At 29.5% G+C, this 19,783-nt stretch overlaps 2 protein-coding genes across 3 annotated transcripts in view; one reads left to right on the forward strand and one right to left on the reverse strand.

The window, feature by feature from the left end:
• The window catches only part of LOC142326639 (uncharacterized), a 111,925-nt gene extending 101,070 nt beyond the window's left edge, over positions 1 to 10,855 (reverse strand). For both annotated transcript variants that reach the window (XM_075369233.1, XM_075369234.1), the window contains exons 1-3: positions 10,747 to 10,855; positions 8,398 to 8,520; positions 5,560 to 5,750 (exon numbers count right to left, since the gene is read on the reverse strand). In XM_075369233.1, coding sequence (XP_075225348.1) covers positions 5,560 to 5,750; positions 8,398 to 8,513 — 307 coding nt within the window. In that variant the 5' untranslated portion in view covers positions 8,514 to 8,520; positions 10,747 to 10,855. The remainder of the gene's footprint in view (positions 1 to 5,559; positions 5,751 to 8,397; positions 8,521 to 10,746) is intronic.
• A 432-nt stretch (positions 10,856 to 11,287) lies between these two features.
• Positions 11,288 to 19,783, forward strand: part of frtz (WD repeat-containing and planar cell polarity effector protein fritz) — a 51,177-nt gene continuing 42,681 nt past the window's right edge. The window contains exons 1-2 of the mRNA XM_075369235.1: positions 11,288 to 11,554; positions 17,784 to 17,919. Of these exons, the coding sequence (XP_075225350.1) occupies positions 11,472 to 11,554; positions 17,784 to 17,919 (219 nt within the window). The 5' untranslated portion in view covers positions 11,288 to 11,471. The remainder of the gene's footprint in view (positions 11,555 to 17,783; positions 17,920 to 19,783) is intronic.

The raw sequence follows: 19,783 nt of genomic DNA on the forward strand, positions 1-19,783 counted from the left end.
TTCCCTAGTCTGTATATACACTTACAGAAATAATCATTCCCTAAAGAAACAGCTCAATTAACTCTAAGAATTAACCATTGAGATTATAATAATTAATTAACGTACAAACAATTGGAAAAATCAGCAATTTAAATTATATAATTCAATAACTCTTTTACTAACTGAATATTAACTAACCAATAAAAGATTAAATAGAAAATTAACAAAATTCAAAAGAGTAAATAAAAAAATGATTAAAGTTCATTAACATAACAATAACGTTATACTTAACGAAAAATTCAAATATGTGAAAATCAAAGATCAGATGATGTACATTATAAAATTTAAATAATTATAATTTAAAAATTTATATAATTTTATTTTTTATATTAAAATGCTTTTATGTTATGATTAACATTTTTTTTAACAATAATTTTGCAACTGATTTAAAATATAATTAGAAAAATTCAAACATTTCTTTATGAAGAATCTTCCTCATTCATCACAATTTTTTTTCTGAAAATAATTCATTATTTGATCCAGAAAAATAAATATTTCCCATTTAAACCCTTTTTCCCTTTTATATAGCATCTAATTTTTATTTAATTTCTTATTTTAATTAGGCATCAGCTCTGTATAAAGCTGAATAACAGTATACAATATTACAAAAACTCAATTCCATTTATTTAATTTATAAATTACTATCAGGCCCGCTAGTCAGAACCTGGACCCTCGGGGCTCAGTTTAGCCCAAGCAAACCTGGAGCCAACTGAGGGGCTCCTTGGGTCACCCAGAGCCAAGGGACTTACCCCATGGCTGCAGAGCTTGCTTCGCTCACCATTCCCAATTTGCCAGAACAATGCCCTGGACACCTGTGCAGCTTGCTTCGGTTGCCACTCCCATCTACACAGAATGCTCCATCCCCTGGAACCTCACACTGTATATTATCGTCATGGTTGTGAGAATAATACTGATAAATAGTAATTACAATATTCAGGCTTTATAGACACCTGAAAAAGAAACTAAATTACCAAAGATAAATTATAGTAACTAAGGTACACAATCTTTTGACGACAAAAAATAAATAACTTATTTATTTGCCATGGTGGAAGAAATATAATAATGAAGTAAAAGGATTAATCTATTTTTTCTTTAATGAATATCTGTAATTCACAACTTCACTGTCATTGGAGGGGGGAGGTTAAGAAATAATGGATATTTTTAATATTTTAATCTTCAAGGGAGCTAGGGACTCGGTCGATGGCTTAAAATCTTCCCTGCAATAACACAAATGTATTCTGAAAATTTGAAAGTAATCGATTGGTTGGTTCTCGCGTGATGTGACAACAAACAAACAGAGAAACTATATATAGTGTAACAAGACTGGTATAGCCAGCCTGAATAACTGATTCCTACCAATTATTATGAAGTAATAGAAAGTATAATAATTGGAAGAATCCAGATAGGGACAAAAAGGAGAACCCTTTTTGTAAAGAATAGGTCCATTTAACAATCGTCCTTAGTCATACTGCCAGCTGTCACACAATGAACAAATATTTCTACAATAACAAAAGCTACTGAACCTGGTTATGGAATCTATGAGAATAATCAGGCTCATCTATCATTCTCATGCTTTGAGTTGGGTCTGGTCTGGCAGATAAAGAGGCTAGCAGTATAAATAATTCCAGTAAATCAGGAGTTCTATTAGAACCAGTCTGTGAGATGTTATAGCATCGGTCCTGCAATGGCAGTTCTGCGAGGAGAGGCTGCAAGTTGTGTGGAGTCGTGTGGGTTCGGTGGAATTTTGTGAACCAGTCCAGCGAGAAATTACAACGGCCCAGCGAGGAGAGCTACAAGTGTGAGTCTGTGAGATGAAAGTGGAAGACATCAGTCCAGCAAGGAGAGACCTGAATCTATTTTGATACGAGTAAAATAACACCACGAGTAATTATAGTATAACTATACATGTATAAGTGAAAGAAATAATGCAATAGACTTCATTCATAAACTGTTACAGTAGATAGCAAAGGTATTTGCAAGTGAATACTATATGATTGTTAATGGAAGACTAGTGGTTAAAAAGAGTTAAGACTAGCTAGCGGTTTCTTTTGTTAATGGGTCTAGTTTTATTTGTCTACCTGGAATAAATTCCGAATGATTATTTATTTTGAATTCTGTCTTGTGTGTAATATGTATTTATTATTTACTAATGACATTTATTACTATTTGATGTGTAATATTTTGGTTATTATTATTCTTTTTTGATTACGCTCTGTTTTTTATATCTTGCTTACTGTTTTGATTATGTTATGTTTTATGTCATTGTTTGATTTGTTGTTGTTATTAATGTTATATTATCATTTACTACTATTATCCTGATTATTATTGTGGTTGTAATTAATATATTAATATTTGTGTTGATGTGTAATATTTTGATTGTTATTCTTTATTGATTACACTCTGTTTTTATGTCATATTTACTGTTTTGATTATGTATTATGTCATGTACTATATATGTATTAATTATTTGATTTGTTATTATTGATGTGCAATATTATTATTATTTACTACTACTATCCTGATTATTATTGTTACTATATTAATATTTGTATTCATTAATTGTTAATTATTATTATTATTGTCTGGTTATAATTATGAACATTTTAAATCAATAAATTGTAATTACATAAACATTCTAAATTGTCAACCTTTCCATATCCTGATCGAGCTGCGAACCACACAATATATATACATTTCTGAATAACCATGTTCTGTTAGCATGCAAAGGTTAGCCTTCAACCCATTAACAAATACCCTGTTTGAATTTTGAAAGTAGACAATTATTTGCAAAGATATTATAAGATCATCTCATTGCCATATATATATCTTAAAATAGAGATATGTAATATAATATCTTGTAATATTGATATTATAAGAGTATCCCCATTCATTAAAGTTTGTGCTTCAACTGGCAAATCTCCACTACTACATATAAATATATATATATATATTTTTTTTTGATTTTTTGAAATAAAATATATCTAAAAACCTTCTCAGTTATACCAGAAAAATGGGTAAAAATTTGTTTTGCGATAGATCAAGTATATAATACTATACTTATAGTATATATAATAGTATAAATAATCAAAGAAAGTTTCATGTTTTGAGGTTGTAAACCTCAATTTTAATATAAATTTCAGTAGACATATTTTTATTAGAATTAAAAATGTAATACTCTTGTAATTTAGTAGTCAATGTCTACTTATTTAGCCTCAGATCATTTAATACAGTATTTAAAAATATAAATGATTGTATTAAATTTAAATGAATGAAAGGGTTTAATTTTAAGCTCTCTTGGCATAATTAATAAACTTTCTGAAATGAGATGGTTTTTAACATTTTTACTGAATATACAAATTATATTTACTCACATCTCTGAATTATTTCATAAATAACATGAAAAATGAATATTTCTATTCCTTTTTATGAACAATTACCTCTATCTGGCACAAAAATAATGAAGTGAATTTGTTTTTTTTATTTTAAACTGTTCGGATAATTTAAAAAATTATCCTTTTTTGTCAATTACTAAATAAATTTGTACAATTAATTAATACCAAAAATTACCCTGGCAGTTAAATGATATATCATTTGTTTGTTTAAAGAGTGAATTACATATTTATTTTGTTGCTGAGTAATTATTTTTATTACAGCATTTAAAAAATAGAAGGATTTTGTTCATAACATATAGTAACTAAAATGAACACTATCTTATCTCATTTTCAGTTGTATGAATTCAAAAGGGATGATATTATACATATAGATCATGACAGTTTCCCAAATCAGCTGATTTGGAAATCGAGAGTTCCAGTGTTCAAGTCCTAGTAAAGTCAGTTATTTTTACATAGATTTGAATACTAGATCATCGATACCAGTGTTCTTTGATGGTTTGGTTTCAATTAACCACACATCTCAGAAATGGTTGAACTGAGACTGTACAAGACTACACTTCATTTACACTCATACATATCCTTATTCATCCTCTGAAGTATTAACTGAAAGTTAATTACCAGAGGCTAAACAGGAAAAAGAAAAAAGTTATGACAGTTAGTTGTTATGAAATCAATTACTTATCAATTATTATTGGTTTCTATACATTTATTTATTATCTCTAAATTAATTAAATGATAAAACAAAACAACTTTATGGTATAGTAAAAATTTACATCTGTTTAGTTGCATAATCTACCCTCCTCCTTTGTCAAGACAAAAAACAAATGTAATAAAAACAAACAGAAAAAAATACACAGACCAGGTATGTAAGTTAATTACTTTTCTTTTTTATTCATGTACTCATATCACTACACGTATTTAATAATCTAAAGAAACAAGAATCTAAACATACCTTCACTTCTAATTGTTATATATGTTTATGATCTTTTATGACCTACAAAATGTAATTAATAATAAGCTAACCATTTTAAATATTGAAAGCAGAAACAAGTAATATCAGTTAAATTCTTATAAATTTTATCCAATAATCTAATAATAATAGCACATTCAACTTTATTGATACTTTCTTACGTGTCATATAGTTGTAAGACACATATCAACTTGGATGTTTCTTTGTAGCCAGTAACTACATTTTTGGTGTAATATTTAATTTGCCCTTAAGACTTTCTTTCTACTTATTATTAATAAATTTATGAAACATTATATGACATCTAACTGATACAAGGTAAATCACTCAAAGCAGAATCTCTTAAGATAAATTTGATTTACATGTAAATAAAGTATTGTTTCCACCAAAAGGAAATGTGTAGCGCCAGAATAAAAAGAGAGAAAGTAAAGTCCAGTTGATGTACATCTCTCTTTCTCTTAATCCGCTTTTTTCACATTTTGTAAACACCTTTCCTATTAACTGCAGAAATATTTAACAGATGGTAATATAGAAAAATCATTAATGATTCAAAATATGAAAAGTTATACCTGTACCATAGGTGCATCATATTTATGATAATAAGTTTTGGTGGAAAATTCCTCTTTTTATTTTAAACTGAACCCCTGCGCATTAAACCAACAAAGGTCATCTCTGTCTTTCAGGAGTTCTCTTCAGACCAGAGGGATTCCAAAACTAAAAGGGTTTATCTTATCTTAAGATTGCTGTTGAAATTTTTCCACAAAACAGAATATACTTTATGGGGGGCTTTTGAATTACTCTGGTCACCAAATTTTATTTGTAATGTTTCTGCACCGGTTTCTTATTCTTATTACTTCATATGTAGTACATTAATAACTAAAGCTAACAGGTAAATAAAATTAAAAACATTCAAATAATTTTTATAATACAGATCAATGTTATTAATAATTACTGAAAATGAAAATGACAGTAGCCAACATTGGAATCTAATATTATATCTTGTAAAAGATATATATTATGCTAACAATAGTAATATATTAATACTTTTAACAGAAAAGAACAAAATAATAAAGAAAAATGGAGAATAATTATATTTTACTGCTAATGGTCAAAAGAAAATGTCAGAAGTTAATTGATTAAATTAATGTTGTAGAGGAATACCTTCAAGCAATGGTGGTTCATCATCAAAGTCTACTCCATTCTCGCCACCATAGTTTTTACTAGAAGGAGTAAACAACTCTCCTCCATAAGAACCAGAAGAAGGATCCAAATATGGGTTGGATCCATATAAAGGAGCACCAGAATACAAATTCTGTTGTCCAGAACCAGACTCTGGAAACGATTGGAAATTTCTGAAATGAAAATAGTATTAATAGAAAAAGGTTTATATATTAAATTGTTTAATGAAATTTTATTATGAGGAAAAATTAATAAATATTTGTGCACAAATAATATTCATGCATATATTTATTAACATAATATTGTTTGAATAAATTCATAATTGTGTTTATATATTTTGCATTATATATATATATATATTCAAATATAGAGAAACAAAAGGCAAATTAAAAAAAAAAAACAGTGAAACTACAGTCAGTTTATAATGAAGTCAATTATACTATTGAGAAATTCCTAAGTTGATACTACAATTTTAATCAAATTTAGAAAGTAAAAATTAAGTATGACATTTCCATTTTTAGTTTTTTATGAGTTCAAGCAGTATTAGTTTTAAATCCAACTATTTTAGTATCAACTTAGGAATTCCTCAATTGGATAATTAACTTCATTATGGATTGACTGTAGTTTCATTGGTTGTTTCTTTTTTTAATTTGCTTTTTGTTTCTCTATACTAGAATTTATTTTGATGAAAGATTTTATTGTAAGCTTTATTCAGTATAGGCATACAGTAACAAATTGATATAATGATCTTGTTAAAATATATATATAATGATACATATTGTGTTACTTTATGTAAATAATAATGATAATTAAATATCAGATAGTTGTAGTTAATACAGTTCATGGAAACACTAGAGGTTAGTTACATTTGATGCAGACTATTAAACAGTTTTTAATCAAATAACTTATATACAACACATTATTTTTAACCTCTGTAAAGTGACGATTGATTTTATTGTATTAAGTCACAAATATTACAATGTAAAAGGTTATAATCGGAATGATGTGATTATCATATGTGTTAAAAATAAGTTTAATATTTCTGTATTGAACTAGAAATTGGGCCTGCTAGGGGCTAAGACTGAATTTTACCTTGGGAGCAGAAGTATGTTAACTATTTTCTGTAGCCCTGCTACAGACTGTTTATTGAAATTAAAGTCCACGTTAGATAACAAGAACAAGGGAACTATACATAATGCAGTTGGCAATATAAATTGTAACATTCTGGAGGGTGAAGTATCAACATAAGCTGAACAATACTTTGATATGAGGGAAACACGACTTGTAGTTGTATTGGTACCAGTGCAGATATCAGCTAACAGTAGGGCTTGTGTTGATCATCCACCTACTATTGTAGATAATATGGACTTTTTTTTCTTCAGTTTACTAAAGTAAAATAAAAGATAATCTCTTGGTAAGCTAATTTTGAGTTTACCTATAAAGAATGTATAAGGATTGCAAGAAGAAATCTTTACTCAGTCAAATGCTTCAAAGCACATAGATAGAACCAAATTTTCTTAAATCTCATAATGAAACAATGAAACGGATGTAAATCAATCTGCTGAAACTATCACGAATATACTGGAATTATTGGCAATTTATTTGGAATAAGAAAAGTTAATATTCAACTAAAAAAATTAAAATCATGGATTTATACTTTAATTGCAGTTCAGTTCAGAAGTAAGTAAAACAAATACTAGAACAGCAAGTTTTCTCCATAAAATTATTTCAAAACTAACAGGAAAATTTTTATTAATTATTAAAAAATTTCAAATAAATTTATTATGAAAAACAGAACAATGAAAGCACAAGTAATCCAAAAAAACTGTAGAAAAATATTAATGAAACACCAGGGATTAAAAGAATAAAGATCATTTTCTTATGGAGAACTTCCCATCTTTTATGAATGATTCAGGTGACTACTGATATTAAGTTTGTAATAAATTTTTCAAAGATATGTTTAGTTTTAGCTAAGGCAGTTTGCCAGGTAAAGAAGCAAATTACAGATTTGAAGCAGATTACAGAGGAGAAGCTGTTAAAATGTATAATTGAACCATATCGGAAGTTGGTTAGATAACACGAGACCAGCAAGACCAGATCTGTGAAAATCACACAAGTGGCATTTGCATTATAATAATGCATCTGCTCATTCATTATGTCTAATCCACGATTTCTTGGTCAAGCATGGAATTCCTCACATTTACCAGATCCCTAACTAACCAGATATGCCACTCTCTGATTTCTAATTATTTTTTCAAGGCTAAAGGTGACATTGAAAAAGTCCTGATTTGATAGCCAGGGAGACAATTAGAAAGTGACAGTACAGCTACTAACCATTTCAAAAGAGGACTAAATAAAATGTTTCCAACAATGGAAGGACTAAGGACTGCTGGGTTAAGAGTATGGAGTTACAAGGGGCTAACTTCAAAGAAGACTAAGAATGCAAGCCACTAGGTAAGCTATTTTTTGTTTTCAGTCTATGGTCAGATACTATATACATATTTGCACCAGAATAAAAAATTTTATTCTATTACAAATTCTATTACTCATATTTGATAAAAATCATTAATAAAACCTTTTCATTCAGAATAAATTTTTATTATAGTATATGCCAAATTTCAAATTTTATGAAAAAATAAATGAAAAGGATATTAAAAACAAAATTAATAACAATACATCAATTGAGTTTAATCAAATCAAAAATTATATGAAAGCACAAAATACATTTTAGATTATTTTATACTAAACAACACTTCTTAACTGACAATTTTTTAATTTAATTTTTTTTTACTGAAAATTCTTTTTTATTTTTTAACTCACAATTCTTGTCCAAACTGATTTCCTGGCACATCAAAACTGTAAGAACTTTCCTGATTTTGACCTGAAGACCAAAACTGATCTTGATTGTACCCAGTATTCTCTGAATAACCAGACATTATTAATCTGAAAAGGAAAAGTAATTATAAAAAGCATCTGAATTAAAATTAATAAAACAAGTATCTAAATTTTAAAATGAACATTTTTTTACGTTTTAAAACATATTTAGATTCAACATTTTATATGTGATAGTAATATTTTTGGAAAACATGTCTGTTTTCTTCTCATTCTAGTAAATCAAATATTTGGTTAGCCAACCAATTTTTTATACTGAGTTGATATTGTTTAACTAATCAGCATTAAGAATTTCTAAAATACCTAATATTCAGTCTAAAATTATATTGTCCATCTACTTGTGTTCTATGATTTTATTTACTCACATTTATAAAATACGCAGTCAAAATTTTGAGTGGTATTGCACAAATTCTTTAATTCAAAAAATAATTTTGGTATACTTGATCCAGAAACTAAATAAAAACCAGCTTTTTACTTACATTGTTCTGGTTAGAAGATAAAGTAAAGGTCAAATTAGTTGGTACACTTGACCGACCAAGTATTCTTTTGTTATCCAGTATGTCTTAGTATAGATGAACAATAAATAAAAACTCAACGGAGGTAGATTTGCTTCCAAAATTTGTAATTTTTTATGATAAACTGCCAAATAATACAAAAAATTGAAGAAGGCAGTTTTTTATCTAACAGTAAAAATTAATTTTCTTCTTTGAGTATTTATTGACTAAATGAATATAATAAAAAGTGTAAATCACACATTTATTTTAGTATTTACAGTTGATTATTAAATAACTATTGTTTATTATATAACTATTACCTTTTCATTTATTCAGTGTCAAGATCTTGGCCTAACGTGAGTTAAACTTGGATATAGTTTTACTATAACTAAGTTAGTATCTAATTACTATATTATGGGAAAGGGAAATCTCGTAATTCTCATGAGACAATTATGTGATTAGTATGTACCATCTTCTTTATGCTAGCAACTGTAACAATTTATTTTTTCAAAACAAATCATAAATTCCAATTGATGGTAATTGCTGTAGGTTTAAAGTAACTTATTTAAAAAAAAAAAAAAACATATTTTATCATTGTACTTGTATTAAAAACTGTTATGTGAACACTGGCAATAGTGATACTCAAATGATTAAAACAGTTTTGTAATGACTCTCTTTTTCATAAATGAATAAATTTCTTACTGGCAGAGTATTTTTTTATGTTATTTATCACCAAGTCCTTTGCTTGGGTTAACACTTTTAATTTTGTTAAAAGTAATTAAAAGATTGTTTCACTGATTATTTTTTTTTTATCTTCATCGAGGACTTGCGCAGAGGTCTTTAATTATTTGGAACGAATTTCCTTTATAATAGTTTTTTTTTTTGAGATGACGGTCATCAACTGCTTTGGTCATTTTGCCCTACGAGAATGAAAATTTGTAATATATTTCCTTTATAAAAAATGTATTAATAACATAATTATATTTTAATTTTATTCCAACAAATGCTGTAGCAAATGATGTTTACCTCTAAAATTTAAAAACTTCAATTATGTTTATAATTGATATTATAAAATATCAATTTTTGGGTGAAATTTGTTAAATTGGTGGTTTATTTGGGGTTTTTAAATGTACATAGCTATTTTGTGATGTTCATTTTTAAGTAATAACAGCATTCACAAAAATTGAAATTTATGATATCAGATATTTAAATCAGTTGATTAGATGAGGATGACTTGAATCTAGACCTTATGTCTTTCTGATTCTGATTAACCAAGCCGTGAGACAATGGCACCAACACTCACTAATGCTGTTTTTCTATTAGGTATAATAAATTAACACCAGACTCTGATTATTAACAAGATAAATACTGGAGATCAAAATTGGCATACTGCAAAGAAACAACACTTTCAACAGAACAATAACCTGACTAAGCTATATACAGCTCCATTATAATATAAACGACAAACAACGTGAACACATCTGTTATCAGCATGTCATATTATCAGATGATATGAATATTATGTAACTAAACTATATTACCTTTGAAAACAGTACCTAAAAGGAAAAAAGGAAATTTTAGGATACTTATGACTAGGTTTTCCAAAATCTTTGAATGTTTATAATTTGTTTACGTCTGATATAACCACAAATGTAAAATTATAAGGTTATGATGAATTTTAATAATTAAAAATACAGTGGCCCGCTGCTGAAGTTTTTAATTGACACTTCAGAATTAAAATAATTAATTAAAAATACGTTTTATATTGATCTTTATAACTTACTTTGTAGATCACAGAGTAGAAAATTAACGAAAAAAATAAAGGGATAAACGCAAACCAACAACCCTAACCTCGCCACGTACAGAGATGTAACCGCACTGTAACCTCCACGATTCACTAACGTATGTTTGAAGTATTTATTTTCACTATATTATCGTACAATATAAATTTTATATGATACTGATTTTTCACCATACATTATTTTGAAATAAAAATATTATCCTTATTTATGTGTTTACCATCTATTTTTGAAAAAAAATTAAAGTTATTTCAGTGTACTATATTAAAAGTGAATGGCAAAGTGTTACATTGTAGATTAATTCTAATTTTTTTAGTTAATACCATAATTGAATCTATTGCACTGTTTACAATTTATTTAACAAAAATCTTTTAATGATGAGTTAAGTATTTCAATTAGTAACATTCCCTTTTCATGGATTTTGTTTGAAGGTATATTTAGTGTATTATATAGCTGTAATCAACACTGACTTAGTGTATGTACTTTTTTTACAGTTTGTTGGTATTGAAGTATGTTGCTGTTATTGTGTTGTGAGTGGGTCACGTAGTGAATTTATAGTTTTAAATTGCTAACTTGTTTTAAAGCGAAAACTTCGTGGATATTCATTTCTATAGTCTTTTGTATGAATAATCTCTGTTGAATATAATATAATAGTCGAAATATTATGTCATCGTAAAATGAAGGTTATATCGTGTATTAAAATTTTAAAATGCTGACGTTATTATGTGAAGTACATTTTTGGACTTTAAAAGATGGAAATAGCATTAGAGATACAGATTTTGGTGCTTTTAGGTATAACAATTTTTACTGTTGTTTTTTAAGTTCTTATTTGTTAATAATAGTGGTGTTAGTAAAAATTAATTAAACTTAAATAGTGGTGGGTTATAATAGCATTCAAAAAATTTGTAAAGTTCAGTGAATCTGATTTCTTGAGTGTATTTTGTTTTGTTTTCTTTTCTGCTATTGAGTGGTTTGTTATTTTAGTTATTCTGTTGTTGGCTGATAACATGTTTTTTAATATGTTGTGAACTGTGTTGTTGACAATGACATGCATGCCATCATGCATAACATCAGCAAAGCATGTCATGCTTTGCTGATGTTATTTACAATGTTGTTTATTAATTAGTAGGATTTATATTGATAGACATGGTCTATTCGTTGGCATTAGTTAATGATTATATTTGCTGTTTGAAAAAATATGTTAACTTTGATTTTTTCTCGATTGCAGTCTTTATATCAGTTTCCTAATAGAATCTTTTTATTATTTTAACCCATTTCTTCCCAAAAGAACACTACAAATTTTTCGTGATTTTTTTCATTTTATCTATATCTTTAATATCCATTTTAAAAATTCGATTTTTTTCATTTTATCTACAGTGTAGGCGAAAAGTCCCTTTACATGTTAATAGCATAGTACAGTTAGATATGTAGATAAACATTGTTATGAATACAAAAAAACAGTATATTTCAATATTTATGTCTAGTTAACATTAATATTTATTGTGAATAACATTGTTATAAACGTTCAAGTTTCGTTTATTTGGAAACAGTTCATTTAGCCGCGTGCAGACACACAGCAAAATGTAGTGGAGCGCCATCTTGTTGAGATGTAACGATGTCAGCTACTCCCTTGCCATTAATTCTGGAAGCAACCACATGTTAATCATATGAAGATAACTGCTGGTTTACAGAACCATCAAAGAAATATGGTCCAAGCAGATGGTCTGCCGTTGTGGCAGATTGCACTCACTTTCTTCATAAAAGTGTGGATTATCTTATGCCCAAAAAAGACATTACGATTTCGTGAGCTATGATAAATCGCACATTCATCAGAGAACATAACCTTTTTTTGATAATTTGCATGTGGGAAGCATGCAAGCAGCATTTCACATCCATGCACACATTGTTCCACGTCACGACCACTCAACTCATTCACTGAGGATGGCCAAAGATATGCAATATTCAAGTGATTCTGCATTGTGGTCTTGCATAGTCGATTGTGGGATGTCTAATTCTGCTGACTGCTTACAGGTTGACATCATCGGCTATCGTTCAATTGATTCCACCACAGCAAGTCGTAGGCCTTCCGCTACGTGGTGTATCGAGAACACTTCTCGCCGCAAATATTTTCTTCTCCAATGCAAATAACTTTGGTCATGATGGCGGCAGTTTTCCAAACCGCACAGCCCTCAAAATGTCTGCCATTGTCTTTTTTGTGTTCTGACTTTCATGAACCCACACAGAAGCCACCAAATGCTCCTCAACAGTGAAAGCACTTATATCCACCATGGTTTAACTCGAGACTTACGTTCTTCCCATACTAACTGAAGTGACATGCGCAGGACTCGGCTTATGGTTATCTGCACAACAATAGTAAAAATTGTAGTGTTTGTATTCATAACAATGTTTATCTACATGACTAACTGTAATTAGACATGTTATGCTAAACATGTAAAGGGACTTTTCACCAACCTGTACATCATTAATATCCAGTTTAAAAAGTAAGACGTGAAAGGGAAACTCGTATTTGTAAATTTTGATTTACGACTTGTCGCGTGAATGCAACATTGGGAATTCACTTGAGTTGCAATATTGTATTTGCATTAACCCAAAATGGTGTAAACAGTAAAAATGCGAAAGATACTTATGTAAAATAATTTTATTAATATCACTATCTATAATATTTATACTTTTCAGGTGCCTTGTGAAATATTTTGAAACAGTCCACATGTAAAAATACTTGACATTTTGTACAAATGTAAACAGTTTGACTATGACACACTCAACACCTTTGTCTTACATTAGTTTCATTTCAGTCTATAATATGGTAAATTTTGTCTTTTTTTACATTACCTGGTAAACTATTTTTACTGTAGTGTCCTAACAGTAAATTTCTGTCACTTATGTCAGGTTCTTCAATTTTCGCTGATTGAACTAATGACAAAACTAACTGTGATTTAAATTCTATCTGGCTAATTTTATTTCCTATTGATAAAATATAAAATTTCCAAGCATTTACAACAGTAGTATCAAATTACAAATAATGTCTACCACCATTTTTTACCTCTGTAATTAATTGGCAGTAGCATTATCATGAGCTTCTAATCCCTGCATACCTTTAATCACTTTAGCACACTTTTAATCACTTAATAGCATTTGGCTGTTTTGTATAATTTTCTTTTCCTTTTTTCCAGTTGTAACTTTTACCTTTAGTATAGGTTTTATTGATCCATAATTTGTTATTACTATAACTACAGAATTATCTCTCCGTCAAACTTCAAAGATGTTTTCATCTTTATCAAAAGCATATTCATAACTTACTTTTGGAGCTTTCAGCAATTTCTTCACTGATGTCAGTGGAATATTATGAAGTCTGTTTTCTCTCATTTTTCCACCTACTAAGAAATTCATTTTTGTCAGTTTACTTACAAAACTGTAAGTACTAAAAAAATTATCAAATAAAATAACATTATTTTCTATATTTTTAATTACTTTTAACAAATTATAGATCACTCTCTCATAGTCCATAGCCGTTCTTTATTTCAACATTTTTCCACCATATGGATCAGTCCTGTAGACATAATCATCAATAGAAGCAAATATTGAAATTTTTCCTCGTGAATATTTTTGCTGAATGACATCCAAAATAAGGGATCATTTGTTCATCAATTGAAATTGTATGAGAAAACATCCCAAATTGGGTGAATTTGACATTCAGTTCATTATATGGGTGGAATATTGAAAATTTGTTCGATTTTTCTAGTTTAATGTTGTCTGATAAATGAATGTACTTTTTAATTTCAACAAATCTGTTTCATGGCATTGTCTCTTGTACAAGAGGGGTGTACCTTTATCAACACCTTTACTTCAGTACATTTTACATTGGGGAAGCCAGTGATAGCCTGTCAGAATAAGAATTGGCAAAAACTTTTTCAAGACTGGATGAGTTAAAGAAGAAGGATGGTTGGGGATAAAAGTGATCGAGTGTTTGGCCAAAAACTCACGAGTTCTGAGGGCTGAATGGGCTGGAGCGTTGTTGTGATGATAAAACCAGTCACCACTCTCATAAAACGATCTTGAAATCTCATAACATGATTCAACTGATATCCCATACTCTTCAACAAGTTCTCTGATGGTCAAACATCGATTTGCCTGAACCAGGGTGTTGATTTTATCTACATGTGAGACATTCGTAGGTTGACATGGAAGGACATTCAGGATGCTCATTGTCTTCAATAAAGTGACAACCATCTTTAAAATGTCCATGTCACTTAAAACATGTCGGACGCTTCATAACAACATTGCCATAAGCTGCCTTGAGCATATCAAAAATTTCACTTACAGATTTTCCGAGTTTAACACAAAATTTCACAGCAACTCTTTGCTCATTGAAGTCATTCATTCTAAAATCTGCCAAACAAAAAAACACACTTCACAAACCACCGCGTAGCTAAGCAACTAATAATGATATTTGCAATCAAAAAACTGCATTGTAATCAGCTGATCTGTACGAACTTGGCAACCCCAAGCAGATTTGACTGGAACCAACTGGACTTGAGCAATTAAAGCAGTCTATGTATTTCTTGAACAGATGTTGTGTATGTAGAATGGAGCCATACAGGTAGCTTTGAAAATTATTTGAGGGGAGAAGGAGGCATGGATATCTGCTGAGATCTTGGGATCTTGGATTAGGTTGTGATGGACTCAATGAATAGACAAGGATTGGATATGGATGCTTGGAGTGATTGTGAGACTTGGAGAATTGGATGTGAAAGATGGTAAATAATATAAGGCTGTAAAAATATAAACATAATAACAAATAAAAATGTAGCATGTAAATAACATGATTGTGGTAAAAAAAAAATCCAATTTAAAGCGTGTTACAGAGTGTTATAAATAGAAAACTAGTGGCATAGTGAATATTTAAAAGTGAAATTTTTTAAACACTATCATGCCTAAAACAAGTCTAATACATTACATCTATTACATCTGCAGAAAAATGCTAGTATGAGTTATAAGCATTTTTTTTTTTTTTAACAAGAGATGTTAAGAAGTATTTCAGATAAATTAAAACCATACCTAAATGAAACAAACATCTGAACTTATCAAATGCATTATTTAAGTAATCGATAAAAAAATGCAATACTCTTTTAAGTAAATTTATAATATAGTTTTGTGTTTATATCACTGGATGGCTTGACTTCATTTTACCTAAATTATTGTAGTTGAAAATAAATATAATAGGCCTATTGATTGGAATGTCACTTCAAGAAAAGTTTTGAAATCTATTTTTTTTTTTGGATAATTTTGATAGAAACTTGAAAATTATTAAGTAATATCAATTTAATATACATTATGTTACGAAGTTAATTAATTACTGTATCTTGATAATATGATCAAAACGTAGATCAGTTTAAGGAGAATACTTTAATTTCTCTTCAAATGGTATTTGCTATTATTTTAATTAAACCTCACTGGCCCCTTCAGCAATTGTAATACAGCTCTCATTTAATTCTGATTCTTCAACAGTTATACCTGTCACAACTATATGTAATACAGCACCAAATTCCAGCTAAATATTTTCACCAATCATTGTGAGGAAAGACTTGACCTCACACTGTGTAAGAGTTCTAGTTTTTTTATCAGATGAAAAAAAAAATTTTATGAAAAACTTTTTTTATCTGATGAATTATGCAGCCTGCTTTTAATTTCATGGATTCTGCTGAATTCATTAGTTGTGATTTTCACAACATGGTTTTTGTTCAGCAGCTAACATAAAAATAAAATTATTTGATATTTAAAATTCTTTTTAACAAAACATGATTCACTGGAATTGGAGAACAGTTTCTCCTTGTAGTTAGTAAGGTGTTATTAATTTTCAAACTCTGATTTTTGTTTTACTTAGTAACATTTCTAATACAAGTCATCATAATTTATTTTGTGTCATGGCTTGTCTTATATTCTTTACTCGTAAGAATTAATTGACTCAACACAAATTATTTTAGAATTAATTATACACAAATTAGGATCTTTTTTTTTTGTCTTCAGTCATTTGACTGGTTTGATGCAGCTCTCCAAGATTCCCTATCTAGTGCTAGTCGTTTCATTTCAGTATACCCTCTACATCCTACATCCCTAACAATTTGTTTTACATATTCCAAACGTGGCCTGCCTACACAATTTTTCCCTTCTACCTGTCCTTCCAATATTATAAATATAAATAGATATAAATATTATATCTATATCTATAAATATTATAGATATAAATTAGGATCATAATTTAGTAAATTTAAAAACCATCATATTGAACTGTTATAGTTGTCACCATCTTGAATCTTTATTGTTTATTGTGTCTGTATAATACTGTGTATGTATATTTATTACATAGGTAGTAAAATAATTATAAACTCATCCTATTCATAATAAAGTAAATTAATATTATATTTTATTTATCAGTAACTTTTTATTTAAAAATTTTTTTTTTTTTAGACTTTATTTTTAAAAAGATAAATGAAAGTGCATCACTATTTCTACTTTTTGCATGACTGCTAGAATTTAAAAAAAAGAACTTACATTTTGGTAATTGGGTAATGAATAATGAAAACACTGTGCAGGGGGAAAATTGTATTTCATTTATTATCATTTACTTATTTAGGTATGTAATCTTATGTAAAACAGTTATAATATCATTCTGTAATCTGAAGAAAAAACTACTAATATGCAGTCACTCTAGTATTGACTGTAGCTGTTATATACTATCCAGGACCATGCAGTTAATGCATTAGAACCCCTTGCTTATTATCATACGGTTTAAACTTGGTTCACAACAAACTGTGCGATGTTGTGAGTGGTTAGATTCTTAATTTGTTTTTGCTGTAAAAAAGAATTTTTGTAATGTTTTATCTATTTTGTTTTTTGGATTATCTAACAGAATTTTAAACTTTTTTTTCATGCGATCTCATCATAATTACATGTAGCTTACGGTGTAAATGTTTATAAAGCTTATTTATTTTTTTTTTAGATATTATGAAAAAAAAGAAAATGCTGAAAATGCTATGGCAGCAGGTAAAAAGGATTATACAGAAAGAAGAAATATGCTTTGGAGTCCTACAAATAAAAGACCATCAAGAATTAAAGATTTTTTAAAAGAATTGGAGGTAACTTGGGTTTTAAATTGTTTGTGTACTTATGCTGACATTGCATTACATTTTTATGAATTTGGTTTTTCTATAGCAATTTGGAATCATATAATTTAATGTAGATTTTTTTGAAAATTACTTATAAATGGTATATCTAGTTGCAGTTAGTGCTAAATGCAGTTAGTTATGTTAATGTGAAACTTATTTAAAAATTTGTATGGTGTTCCATAATTCGGAAGGTCACGGACCAGGCAGAGGGATAGATAGAGGAATAGGGGAAGTCCATTTCGCTCAGGTGGAGGATGAAGTTTGTCTGTAGGTACTATTCCATAGTCAGTTGAACAATGGGGCCATGTTATTAAAGCATTCTTTAAAAACATAGAATCCATGCCCACAATGTAAACACCATTTCATATGCACTGCTGTTAACAGCAAGCATAGGCATTCCAGATGGGAAATGATACTGAAGTGAATTGCAAATGTAAAGGCAACTGGTTCTGCATTACCAATATTTCCAGCTGGCCATCTTAGAACTATCAGAATGCCTGAAAATCTTGCTGCTGCAAGATCATCTCTAGAGCAGTCTCCAAGCCATTCTGCTCAAAAACATGCTTCTGCACTCAGGATTTCCAGTTGATCTGTGAGATGAATTTTGCATACTGATTTAAATTTGTAACTGTAAAAATGCTTGCACAGGAAATAAGTTAGCAAGACTGGAAAGGTGGAGAACTGTGGGTCAAGGAATCCTATCAAGTGTGTCCTCTACGTCTTGCATGGAGCTGCAATTAAGATTATTTCCAACTTCCAGTCACTGTAAACAAGCAATCAGTACTGGGTATTGGAAAACCCTCAGCAGCTTCATCAAAAACCTCTGTACGGCTCTAAAGTGACTGTATGGTGTGCTCTGTCTGTTTTGGGCATTGTGAGCCCTACTTTTTTTTTGAAGAGGGTGGTGTCATGATTACTGTGACTTCCAAACAGTACTGTAACATGTTGGAAAACATTTCCAGCTTAGATTGATAGAATTCGATGAAAATGAATCTGAGGGCTTCTGGTTTCAACAGGATGGGGCCACTGCTCACACACTTGTTGCCCTGGTGCCATTTTGCTGGAAGTGCTTCCGGGGCAGAATTTGTTACGGGGCAATATTGAGTGATCACCTCACTCTCCTGAGGTAAGCCCCTGTTGTCTGCAAACATTAGCCCCAAACCCTTGAACAACTTAAGGACACAATAAGAGAAGTTACCATCACTATTGCTAGACATGCTGGAGAGAGTGATGAAAACTTCCAGAAACGACTTTGAATGTGTGTCGCTTATGACGGCTGCCATTTGGATGATATAATTTTTTTTTTTTTTTTTTTTTGTCTTCAGTCATTTGACTGGTTTGATGCAGCTCTCCAAGATTCCCTATCTAGTGCTAGTCGTTTCATTTCAGTATACCCTCTACATTCTACATCCCCAACAATTTGTTTTACATACTCCAAACGTGGCCTGCCTACACAATTTTTCCCTTCTACCTGTCCTTCCAATATTAAAGCGACTATTCCAGGATGCCTTAGTATGTGGCCTGTAAGTCTGTCTCTTCTTTTAACTATATTCTTCCAAATGCTTCTTTCTTCATCTATTTGCCGCAATACCTCTTCATTTGTCACTTTATCCACCCATCTGATTTTTAACATTCTCCTATAGCACCACATTTCAAAAGCTTCTAATCTTTTCTTCTCAGATACTCCGATTGTCCAAGTTTCACTTCCATATAAAGCGACACTCCAAACATACACTTTCAAAAATCTTTTCCTGACATTTAAATTCATTTTTGATGTAAACAAATTATATTTCTTACTGAAGGCTCGTTTAGCTTGTGCTATTCGGCATTTTAT

This window comes from Lycorma delicatula, chromosome 6 (genome assembly GCF_047948215.1).
Source record: "Lycorma delicatula isolate Av1 chromosome 6, ASM4794821v1, whole genome shotgun sequence".
Lineage (NCBI taxonomy): Eukaryota > Metazoa > Arthropoda > Insecta > Hemiptera > Fulgoridae > Lycorma > Lycorma delicatula.